Raw genomic sequence first — 12,709 nt, forward strand, 5'->3', positions numbered from 1 at the left:
TGAAACTTTTCCATTTTGCGATAAACACCATACCTGTCATAGTATTTCCCCCTTTGTATGGCAGGGAGTTAATGGCTTGGAGCAAGTCTCCTCTTCTGTTGTAACGGGTGAGGGGGAACTCTGTGCGAGTGTCTGTGCTGTACTGAACCACGGCCACCCGGGTCTTGTCCTCGCCAATGTCGAAGGCCCCAGCCAGGGATGCAATAAAACTACGGATATGTTTAAAGTTTTCTCTGCCCACACTCCATGAGCCATCCACCAGAAAAACCAAATCAGCTATTGCACTGACCGAACACTCTGGGGAAAGAGAGCAGAGACATAAGAGTCAGTTTAGGAATAGGCCCATTAGAAAAATGGTTCAATCAATATTTTGATTGAAGTTTGGTCGATGTTTTACTACTGGTTAATGATTGGCGTAAAGCTTAAAATGCAGAAAAAGCACATCCTTTATGTCTCAAATGAAATTTCCGTGCGAGAAATCTGCCAATAAAGGTATGGCAGCAACAGCTTTTCCTTGGAACAATATTTTTATACTGGCCCATTTCTTCTCCTGTCCATCTTAATAAAATCATATCCCTGACAGCTTCTTGGATGGCTCAGAGATATGCATTCTGACATCAAAGGATATATCTGCCAGTGCCAAACAGCGGGCTGGTATGGTCATTCCAGTAGACAGAGGCAAAAATGTGGCTTTATAGACTAAACATTTAACAGAGGTTCCACAAGCAAGTTCACTTTTATACTTTCAAATCCTACGGGGCTTTAAATCATCGATGAAATTCCCTGGAACATTTAAGATGACTCGATTGATATAATTGGCAGGGCTTCTGTGGACGGACTTTAATCCGTTTTTCCCCTAGGCCTCATTGACTCTAAATTCTGGTTCTCATGTCACATAAGCCCCGTTATTAAAAGGGCATAATTCTTTTCTAGAAATTCACTGACCTAATGTTGAAAATTATGCCATTTAAGTGGGGGCTTAGTCAAACATTTTGGGTGGTTGTGGAGGAATTTGTAAGTGCTTCACCGTGAATGAGGGTTTAGGAAAATGTGGAAATTTGGGTCTAGTTTCCAGGAGAATCAATAGTTGGGGCAGGGTTTAGCATGCACACAGATTGATCTCATGGCATAAGCAGAAGACAGTTTGACAAGGGGATACCATATTAACAAATTTAATAGTTTAATGGACAGCACTTGCCTCCAGGTGGCACAATGAACACGTCATTGCTTGACAACCCCCTCCTGCTGCCCTCCACTCAATGACGCATAACAGAACACATGTCTCCTAGCTTCAAGCCTTCCTTTCCTTTTTTCTTGATGTGCAGACTGGTTTCAATTATAGGAACCAATGTGTGCCCTCCCAGTCCCTGTCTGCTTACTGGGTGACAACCCCAACAGAAGGTAAAATGTATGCCTGACCAAATTATTCCACGGGGAAAAAATATTTGGATGACAGTCATGAAGGGAGAAAAATATTTTTAAAAAAATAAAAAAATAAAAAAAAACTGGAAAGCTGCATAGAGGACAGGCCCTGTTAAGATTTTGGTTGACACTACAATAAACATACTCACTGATTGCATCTGACTGTGGCTTCCTGACGCGTCCGCTGGTGTTACTGGACTGGACTGAAACACAGGAAATACTTGGTGAGTTAGCGCCGCACATTGCCTGCCACATTGTGTGCTTTTTTACAGCAGAAAAGGGCAAGAGAGTCAACACATCATAAAAGCTGATTGACAGCATTGAAACCACATTCACACAAACATGTGTATTTGTGCTGCATTAGCTATAAAAAGTGAGCAATTCCAGGGTTAGTAAACATGTATGATTTTTCCTTACTTTGCTATATCTCATGTTGGTGTAACATCACAGTAATTACTCAAACTATAAAAAAAAATCAAAAACTGTTAAAACTACACCAATGTCTAAAGAAACCTGACCTTGTACTTACATTATAAGCCAAAATAGCCGTGCACTTCCATTTGTTCATTAAAAATGTCATGGCATAACTTTATCCAAACTATTTAAATGAACCCACTGGGAAATGTACTTACTGGTCAGTTGTCCAAAGATGGGAATGCTCTCCTCTGACCCATAATAGGAGTTTATGGACACTGAGTAGTCCAAGTCAGGGGTCAGATCAGTGATTGAGGTCATGGTGGCATATGGATCAAGAGTAAAGTCTCTGGACGGTTCATCTAGGAGAGGAAATTTAACAGTAAATCAACTACTGTGTGTACAAACTGTGTGTGTAATAACTGTTTGGTACAGCTCATCAACATACTGTAAAAGCTTACTCCCATACGAACCTGCATCTGATACAACTTGTAATCTGAAGCCATCTATCCTTGACGAGGGTCTTACCCATGACATTTCCACTGTATTCTCATTTAGAATTTTAAATTTCAAGTCTGAGGGGGGTTCCACTGCAAATAAGAGGTTAAACAGTGTTAAATCACAGCAAACATAAACATGTGTATAGATATGGTGATATTTATGATCAAATCAAAGTAAGGCATTTTCTATCAAGCATTCACATTGATCCCAACTACAAACACTTCATGACTGAAGTGGACTTGTTCGTTGTTGGGGACAGACACATAGCACTAACGACCATTTGTGAGGGTAACAAGTAAAGAACAAGTGAAGAACATGACAACATTTAAAGTGTGAGAAGCCATTTTTTGAAGTAAAATGGCCTTTGTTTGAGTTGCTCAACCAAGAACGGCGAGCAACTCAAGCACTAGCATACACAACATGTGCACGACTCCACGCAAACTCTACCAAAGTGCAAACACTGAGTGAACCATCCAACACATGCTGAGTGCAGTCATCACAACGCATGCCCCGACCACATACTGAACTGCTTTTACAATGGAGCTGGTCTCAGCATTACAAAAAATACAACAGTTACTGATTATACAATGGAATCAAGGTTGCCATAAAGCTGTTGAACTCTAGACAAAATTAAACACCATATGTTATATATACATTGTATATAAACATATTTCAAAGACAAAAAGTGGGTTGATGTTTATTTGGTTAAAACTCTTTACACGAGTGAGTGGCACACATCCATTGCAAACCTTTTAAAAAGAATACACAATTCGTCACCAGAGACCCTTGTGTACTTTTTCATTGGCAGCAAAATGCATGGGAAGGCATGAGAGAACAAAATTACTCCAGACACTCAAAAGACTTTTCAGATGTACCAAAATAGAGTGTGTACATCAAAATAAATATAAAAAAACATATACATTGTGACAAGGCCACAGGCCTTTACATCGAGCTGACTTTACAGTGTCATGCATTATGTACATGAGAAAGTTGTTTGGTTTAACAACTTTGATTGACTGGACGGTAGTTTCCATGTACAGTTGGGACCACACAGACAGAGATGACAAACATATTTTAAAATGATATTCTGTTTTTACAGCTTCTAGGCTAACAGTCAAGGGAAAGGGCAAATGGTAATTAGTGACAATGTGCTAACATTTAGTAGTCAGTTACAAAGTTTAAGGTTAGAGTTTAAGAGCGAAATTCCATTTTTTAAGAAAGTTACCCTATGTCAATTACATTTGTCATACGGTTAGTTTTAATTTTATCTTCCAAATGTAATGAAGTAAACGTTATTCTCGTTTCATGCAACCTAGCTCAAATATAATATTGTATAGCAAATTAGTGTTTGATGACAAGACATTTTCAAAGTTAGACAATGGCTGAAAGACAGTAGAGAAGATATGATAAATTAAATGAATTTTGTCTAAAAATCAAAATGTTAATGTGGTTAGCATTAGGTTAGCATGAAGTTATTCGCAAAGAGTTGTGGTGCAAGGGCAAGCCCTATTTTATCTACAGTGGTACCAGTGGTACTGTAGCATACCATGAGGGGGGTGATGCAAGGTAAGCGAGCATGCATTAGGCTTTGAGGCATCGGCAAAGACCTTTGCCATGTGGGTTCGTGCTAGCTGTAAAGTACAATGAGAGTGCCATGGGAGGCAAGAATATCATTTTAAAATATACTTCGAGGAGGAAGCCATAGCTTTGGACACACTGAATGCACAGGCAGATGACAAACAGGAGCCTGCCAAACGATTAAAAATTGGGATTGGAGGATCACCAACCTGGCATATCAACTCAAGGAGCCCCGATGGGCCGCGTTCCACCAGATTTCTCCGCGAGTATTCATCTCCAACACCAAATGGTAAGGGGTATGGACGTGTGTTTGGGTGTGTGGGTGTGAAGTGGGGGTTGGGTAGCAAGTAGCGATGGGTGGTGGATTAAAAATTTTGGATAAAATTGTTTTAGGCGGAGGCTCACTTGCATGAGTGACCTCTTGTTGTTTTGGTATGAGCATGTCATTTCAATTTGTTCCGATTTCTTCGACCATATGTCCTCCTGGTTTTAAAATATACTTGAGGAACAAAGGTAGTTTTGTCAAATTAACATCTCTGGTATGTTATTTGGACCTTGTGGTTGCTCTTGTTATATGGATGTCTGTCCCATCAGTTCCTAATAAAGGACACTTCTGGCTCCCAAGGGCCAGAGTCTGGCTACTGTTCTGTTAGGAACCTCTGCCTCCAGCCAGCCAGCCAGCCAGCTATCCTGGCCTGAGCTCTTGCCAGGAGGAGAGACCAAGAAGAGGAGGAAAGAACACCGTCTCTCCCAAAGAGGCAGGACAGATGCCAAAGTAATTCCACAACATGTGCTGACATTAAACATTACTGCATATTAACTTTCCATATGTATTGCAACTCAGCGTTTTTGCGAATGCCCGCAAAGAAGCCCTAGAAAGGCTCTTTGTCTTTGCGCTGTCTGAGGATTAATTTGCTATTCTCGTATTTCATCTTTCCATTCCGTTGGTGGAGATATGTGAGAGTAGACGTTAGACTCCTCTCACGCCGCCAGAGAGCTTTCAAAGGGAAAAACTCAGATGGTTTCCATACCATATTTCCATATTTGCCATTGTGTTGGATTGAAATGTTTGCATATGAAATTACTTTGAGTCATTTTCTGTCAAAACTACTGACAGATTGTTAACAGTCTATGACAAGTTGGCTCTTGTGACATTTACGGCAAAAAATCCATATTTAATAGCTTCTAAAATAGTAATATATAAGCACAAAGTCAGACATAGAAACTAACAAACTTATTTGAATATGATACTTAAGTACAATTTTAAAGCACTTGCTTTTTCCTTAGATATTTCCATTTTTAGAGTCACGCAAATTGTATTACATTACTCTACTTTTACGCAAGTAATTTAATTACTCAAAATACTGCATTTACTTACTGCTACCATTCTACAAGCACTGCACAGAGATTTTCACAGGTTTACACGATCCTGCTACAACCTCAGCATAATTATAACATCTTAAAATATGTGATCTAGCATTTTAATGCCTAATTACCAAGGACTTGGCAATCTTCTAAATTTTGCTTTGGAAAAAGTGCAGACGCTTGCTGTCATAAAAGTGAAACAGCAACAGCCCTGCAAAAACATTTATTGGGAAACATTTAGCCATGAAATGACTTTTGATCTATTTTTGCCCTGCTGTTTAATGCATTCAATTAGAAATTGGAAATGAAATAAACATACTAGTGTGCAAGCTTTTCTAGATTTGCCAAACATGAATGAGAAAATTGGTCTTGGGTTAATTGGTCTAAACCATTTAAATTACAGCCTAAATTCAAATAAATGACATCTGGATTTTGATTTTACAAGAAAGTCTGTAACAGGTCCTGACTGATAAATCTGACAAAATACAACACAAATACGGAATAAAACCATGACAATTATCACAACATCAGTCAGTAGTCCAAAAGTTACACAGATAAATAGCATACACAAACAAGAATAACTTTATTCAGTTTACCAATACAGAGAGTTCAGTGTCCATATGATGACACTCTGACATTAAAGTAAAAGACTAATCCCTGTAACACAGAAAACCAATGGAGATTTTTAGGTGGGAGAGAAGAAGCAGAAGATAAAGAGACAGAGTGGGATAGAGTTTGTGAGTGGACTGAGGCCAAGTGGTTTCATTTACCTTGAGCATCTATGGAGGACAGCAGGGCTGCCAAGAAGGCAGCCGTGGCCAGTGACAGCCGTATCTTCATGTTTGGCCCTTAAGGGTCAGCAGAGCATCAATCAGTCTGAAGATAAAGAGAGGAAATGCGTTTAAGCTGCAGTTCTATGACTAAGTGGTATATGTCAAAGCAGCACATGCAGGGTATACAGGCATGTCTAATATATTCACAGTCAGATTTAGCTGGAGCTGAGGAGTACAGTTTGCCCTTTACCAAAAATGCATAATGCATTTATGCAACTTGTGCAGTGGACCCAAATGCTCTCTGTTTTTTTAATGGAATCAATATTGATAGCTCTCATTATATAACCATTACTCTCCATTATGACATACTGCAAGATCCATCTAGACTCCCTTACACAACAAGTGCCACACCTTGCTGCTCCCAGTTGATTCTCATACCCTGAGGTGGGTATTTAGTTTAGGTATTTGGTAATTAGGGACTGAAAAAACATTTTAACACACCCTCATCTCTTTGATTTTATTAAGCCTCATCTGGAAATTCACTACCCTCTGACGGTCCTAATCATTTGAGTTGGTTGCTGTGAAGCTCACTACACATGGTATAGTCTTAGCTGTGGCTCTCACTTACTTCAGCCCCACAGAGATGATGTTTAGGATGACCTTAGAAGGTCACCAAAAAACATCATTTTGCATGTATTTGAACGCATTAAATATTAATCGGCACCTTGACTGCTGTTTCGTTGAAAAGATCACATGATATTTGTGCCTCAAATCTTAAAATTTCCTCCCTAACCCCTTCACTTAGACTAGATCTCTACTTTTTGACTGGGTTACATTCAGTTACACAAATTAACAAGGGACTTTAAACTGAGTCACCTCATGCTGTAAGCATACTTAAAACGAATAATGAAATGGAATAATCGCAAGAGATAGGGTTACTCTTTTTTCTATAGGATGTGTAGACCACATCGACAGGGTTTCTATAATTTTTACCACAGGCTGTGCGCCCCGCCTGGTGCACGAGTGTGAAAACTGCAGCTGCAGGGGACGAAATTAATATTTTGGCCCCTTGGACACAACAGCACAACTGGGGCTCATTTATCCTAATTGAAATCACTACATTTCACAAAGAACTATGGATACGCCAGTCTTGCTTATACAAAAACGTTTTTTTTTTCAATTTCCATTTTTTTTTACTTTAAATAACTTGATTGTGCGCCTAATCTTGAAAACGCATTTTAATTTAAAAAAAAAAAAAAAAAGTTTAGAAAGCTATTAAAGTTGTCTTAATGACATTTATCTTAAAAAAGACAGAAAGAGAAAAAATAAATTACGCATCTACAGCAGTGATCAAAAGGCACTAATTATCTCTCAGATAAAGTGGAATATAAATTAGTATTTGTATTCTTTAAAACGCCGAAATAGCATTATAACAATAAATGAAAGTTAGTCAACTCACCTATTCAACCCCCCAAACAATGGACCGACCAAATTGCAGAGCAGCCTGCTGAAGCCTCCCCTTCTGGAAAGTAAAGTAAAAATTTCAGGAGCTGCGGCTGGACCCCTCTCTCCTCTCTCTGGCTACTGGAAGCTCCGCCAGCAGATGTCCAAGAAGGAAAAGCCTCTTTCCAAGTGGGAAGAATCTTTCCACCATCGGCTACTTAATAGGGGGGCAGTTCCCAGCTCTCAGTTTACCATCGTATGGGCATCTTACGAAATCTCCGCCTGTCAGTTGATGTATGATCCCCTGCAAAGACCGATCAACTGTTTGGAAATTTTTTTCTGCATTCTTTTGGTCTGGTGATTTAATGAGTTTCCAGTGCCAGTAGTAGTAGTGGGACTTAATAGCAGGCTAGCAGTTGGCCAGACAACACGTTTTTTTTTTCTTTTGAGAGGTTATATACGCAACACGTAACCTTATTCGATTTATTTACTCAGATGTCAGCTCAAATAAAAGTATTTTTTTTCGCTCTGTAAACAGATACTTTTTGGCTCTTAACGTGGATATTGATAATAATACGTTCAAGATGCTTAGAGAAACACATTTAAGTGTAGTAATGTTGGCCCAAATGTTTCATAAGTGTATTTATAACGTGGGAATCAATGGAAAACTGTTAGGAAAAGCAAAGTACTTCAGTTTACCCTGCTACTCACTGCCACAATCCACCCTTCTCACTGATTGGGTTATGGTGCCCTCTAGTGCTCAATCCAAGACCTACACTAGTTTGAACTGGTGAGGGAAATCCAATCTAGTGTGTTAAACACAGGCGTAGATTTCAGGAGCCACGCAGGGTACACACACGTCCTCTTCGATATTACAACATGTGCATTTGTCCTTCCCAATAAAAACATTGAGTGGCAGAGGACTTTAATTTTTTTATAAAATTGAATACATTTAGAAAAAAAAATCATCAAAAAGCAAACATTTTCGAGAGGAGGACCCCCAAATCCCCCAATTTCAGATGCCCCCCCCCCGAAATCTACACCTTTGATAAATAAAAATACAACAGTTACAAATAGACAGCAGTCTACCGTAAAAAAAATCAAATTATGGGGAAAAGAATAATAAAGGGGTCTTTATCTATTCACTAAAGCATCTTGGATAAATACAAAACTTGCATCAAAATCTGCCAAACATCACAGGTGGGGTACTCGAGTCACATGGCTAGAGTCACAAATTTAAGGACTTGAGACTTGCTTGACTAACACTGACAAAAGACTCCACCTGACTTTGACTTGGTAGGCTATTGCCTTGAGACTTGCCTTAGATTTGAGACAAATGACTCAAACAGACTTTACTTCTCCAGATACTGAAGTTTTGTTTTTTAAACATGATTGGGTTGATGTCTATTGCAATGCCAGCAAACCTGGCAATCCCCTACCATGCTGCAGACCAGCAGAGACCAACGTATCAGGCAGTAATCATGAAGGGTTCTTTTAAAAAAATAATGAAATATGGATTCAAGGACTAAGTTGTTGATGGCAGTAATAAGAAGTGAACTGCAAAGTATGCTGCTCAAAAATCAGTGACACAACATCCAACTCCATCTACTACTGCAAAACTCACAAAGAAAGGTAGAGAAGTGGGTTTTTTAGCAATCCTGTTAGCTTACTGGCTAATAAGTCAGCAGATCATCACACTTTCACATGGTGAAGTCAACATTTGAATGTGTTACATACCAATTTCCCCACATAGTTGGGTTTACTCAAGTGGGCCCGAGATAAGATGGCCTTTTTTGGCCAAATGGTACCTGGGTAGCCCTGGCATAACCCATGTATGTCCCCCTTTAGTAAACCCACCTATGTGGGCAACTGGTATGGGGCCCTTATGGAACCCGTGAATAATTCCATGAAGGGCACATATTTCAGCCCATTTAGTGCCCTTGAGGGCCCCACATTAAAAATGCTGACTGGGGACTTGACATGTGACTTTCTTGACTTCTAGCAGGGACTTGACTTGACTCTATTGATTCTCACCACAGTAATCTGTGACTTCCTTGAAACTCTACAGTTAAGGCTTAAGACTTTCTTGTAACTTGAACGTGTGCAACTTACTCCCAAACATCTGCAGCAGGAATGAAGTTTTAAAAAGTTACACAATTTCACAAGATGTAATTTTTTATTATTATTTGCAACTCATGATTTGTATGATTCATAAATATTTCAAACATAAAACATATTGATAGGACAAGTAATTTCCCAGAAGAAAAATCTGAGCAATCTGTACAGCATGTGCATGACTGTTTCATCAGATAAATAAACTCATTCCTGTGTCACTGTGGCTTTTTGGGCATTGCAGCACTTAAAAGCTCGTACACGACATATCCACTCCCTGTGGAGAGACCAGACAAGTGTTACAGATGTGGCCGAGATACAACACAAGCTAATTATCCTACTTCAAACGTCCCTCAATGATGCGTCATGAAATTACAGTAAATTGACTTTCAAAGTCAGTTGCAGTAGTATCATTGAGGTCAGATCAGGTGAAATGTGTTTTTATACAAAAGACAGACTGAGACGTGTGGAGTGAGCCTGAGTCATCGAATCTCAGACAAATGCTGACATACCAAACACAGTGAGAGTCATTGTGGCTCTGTAGAGCACTGCGTCCTTCGACCCGCCCTTCAGATGGATAGGCATACCGTTATCCTCCTGTTCAAAGAGCGAAGAAGGAAGGCATATAGTTATTTTAAAAGTACAGCTTTATTTCAAGGATATGAGAAAGGCTTTTAGCGTCACATGATTGATTCTGTTCCTTTGCTATTCAAAGTTTCATTGTGCTCATCTCTGGTTAACCATAGCAATTCAGTGGTGGCGTACAGTACACTGTACAATGAAGCAGTGCTTGCTCTGGGATTTAGAAGCAAGGGTAAGCTATCTGTCAACTTTGACTACAGTAATTTCTAACACTATGCATAGATCAGCAAAGCCTTCCAAACGGGAACGTTGATTTTGCACTTAGCTTGCAAGCATTATTAGTATAACTCCAGCTACAGCCGAGGGTCATTAACATTGTAGAGGAAATACCCATTGATACTTATCTGTCAGGCTACAAAGAGGATAAAAATAGATTCTGTCTCCAGAACCTGGGAATAAAGTGGACACTTTAACATTATCATTATCACTATTAAATCACCTCATTCAATGTCTCACTTTAAACACTGTTACATTAAGTTGTAAAATCTCAAGTCAAACAGGCACATAATTACTTTAAAAGTATGTAAAAAGTTACCTAGACTTTAGGATTGTGAACTCATCATACGATGCTAAAAAAAAGAAGTCTCACAATCCTTAACAAATCAGTCATACTGTTAAAAGTAAGTGAATACATATCTACACGTTTCACCTCACTGTATATAACCTCTGCTCACATGTAGTTCTATATAAGACTAGACTACTCCTGCGGCTTACAGTAATTTGCTTACAGCTTCGGACACAGTTTTACAAAGAAAAAATGGCAAAGTTATAGGATGATGAGTTTACCGATGTTACCCTTGTTCTCAAAAAGATTGACCCTACCTGAAACAGTTTTTGTTTTTCCTTCACAGAGTTGGCTAACTGCCTGCGGGAACTGGTGGTGATGGTCTTCCTTGAAAGCTGCTGAAGTCTCTGGTGGTACAAACAAATAACTGAGGGTTTTATAGTCATACTCCAAGCATGGCAAACAGTAGATAATGATGTGTAAGACTAATGGTAAATGTTATACAAAACCGAAATGACACAAAATACACATAATTATGTGTTATTATGTGACACAAAGTTAGCAAAGCTAGTATGACACTTCAGCGATGTGACTTCAATAGTGATAAGGGGACATTGCTATTTGTGTAGCACTGAACTACTCTGAAGCAAGTGTGCTAAAAATAATAAGTCTTCAAGCCTTTAATATTTACAATGGTGACATCTGCTGGCCAACCATCTATATTGCAATGTATGAAAGGATTACATGAAAAACAGAGGTCAAACACACTGCTGTCTCTGTTGATTATTCAGTACAAAAGTGGTGTTACGACATATAAAGTAGTGTATATATGCCCAAATTATCTGATGATAAGTGTTAGTTTGGCGATAAGTTCAATGGATGGATGGTAGGCTATGACAATTACTTATCTACCTAATTCTATTCAGCCCTGACTATATTTATATAGAAAAGACCTTACCTGACACCTATAACTTTACCTTGTCTTTCTCAAAACTCTGGCGTCCCCGTCTTCTCATCATATATCACGTCAATTACGTCGCTATACGTTAACCGAGAGTAGGAGGGATTCTGGGAGTTTGAGTTTCACACTCTTGACATATAACATCGCCTTGTTTGTAGTGGTCAAGTGATCTTAAAGTTGAAGTGAGGCAACCGACACTTTTTCAAGGTCGATACCATGTCGAATATTTAGCTAGCTTTGTGCGTAACATCACGTACTAACTTCCACCTGACTTTTTCATGCTCGACTTGTTGATCAACCTGTCAGACAGCTGGCGTCCTGTCCAAAAGGGCAACTACATTAAAGCTATAAACACACACAAAAAAAACCCCAAGAAGAGAATATTATACTGCGTTTTGCTGAAATTCAATAAATTAAATTTATTTTGTGTTTACTCTCAACTGCTCGCTGCGTAGGAAACTGGAGTTATAAGTTAAGTTTGAAAAGTTGAATGTTAGCAAGCGACCGTTACTCGTCACCACTAACTATGATTTAAAGTATTAACTTATTAGTTAGCTACATCATAATAACCCAGCATAATCACGTTACTGACAAACCTAGAACGTTTTATAGTAAATTCAATCGATTAAAAGTCTTTCTTACCATAAGTTGTCTGTACATTTTGGCAGACTTCTGTGTAATGCTAAGAGGTAAAGGCACCGCCGGGCACAGCACAAGGACAGACACTTGACAATCTGGCTACCCACAATCCCTTGGTGGACCTGTCACATCCGGGCGCGCGAGATTGCGAGATTGTTATAATTAGCATATTTATTAGTTGTAGTTCTAGTAGTAGTTGTAAGAGTTATTTTATATAAAACAACACCAACAACAATAATAATATTAACAAAAGTGATAATAGTAAATAAAATTGGAGGAAAATACCCCCTAGTAGCTGTATGGTAGCAGTTATTGCTGTGGTAGTGGTCTGTAATGAAATCATCACAAATTACA

The 12,709-nt window shown here is 38.9% G+C and overlaps 2 protein-coding genes across 4 annotated transcripts in view; both read right to left on the bottom strand.

The window, feature by feature from the left end:
• Window positions 1-7,785, bottom strand: part of col12a1a (collagen, type XII, alpha 1a) — a 61,885-nt gene extending 54,100 nt beyond the window's left edge. For 2 of the 3 annotated variants that reach the window (XM_088087084.1, XM_042501168.2), the window contains exons 1-6: window positions 7,513-7,782; window positions 6,051-6,156; window positions 2,310-2,426; window positions 2,055-2,198; window positions 1,572-1,625; window positions 34-297 (exon numbers count right to left, since the gene is read on the bottom strand). In XM_088087084.1, coding sequence (XP_087943210.1) covers window positions 34-297; window positions 1,572-1,625; window positions 2,055-2,198; window positions 2,310-2,426; window positions 6,051-6,120 — 649 coding nt within the window. In that variant the 5' untranslated portion in view covers window positions 6,121-6,156; window positions 7,513-7,782. Of the gene's footprint in view, window positions 1-33; window positions 298-1,571; window positions 1,626-2,054; window positions 2,199-2,309; window positions 2,427-6,050; window positions 6,157-7,512 lie in introns of all 3 variants that reach the window. The other variant, XM_088087085.1, reaches the window with a different exon arrangement.
• Window positions 7,786-9,653: 1,868 nt separating this feature from the next.
• Window positions 9,654-12,510, bottom strand: LOC121953745 (cytochrome c oxidase subunit 7A2, mitochondrial-like). The gene is made up of 4 exons (XM_042500958.2): window positions 12,359-12,510; window positions 11,073-11,162; window positions 10,121-10,205; window positions 9,654-9,885 (listed from the first exon to the last, which is right to left on the bottom strand). The coding sequence occupies exons 1-4, from the start codon at window positions 12,374-12,376 to the stop codon at window positions 9,827-9,829; spliced, it is 252 nt and encodes an 83-aa protein (XP_042356892.1). The 5' UTR covers window positions 12,377-12,510; the 3' UTR covers window positions 9,654-9,826.
• Between the last annotated feature and the right edge of the window lie 199 nt (window positions 12,511-12,709).

The sequence above is a fragment of the Plectropomus leopardus genome, chromosome 14 (assembly GCF_026936395.1).
Source record: "Plectropomus leopardus strain MGB_pleo_1.0 chromosome 14, ASM2693639v1, whole genome shotgun sequence".
NCBI lineage: Eukaryota > Metazoa > Chordata > Actinopteri > Perciformes > Serranidae > Plectropomus > Plectropomus leopardus.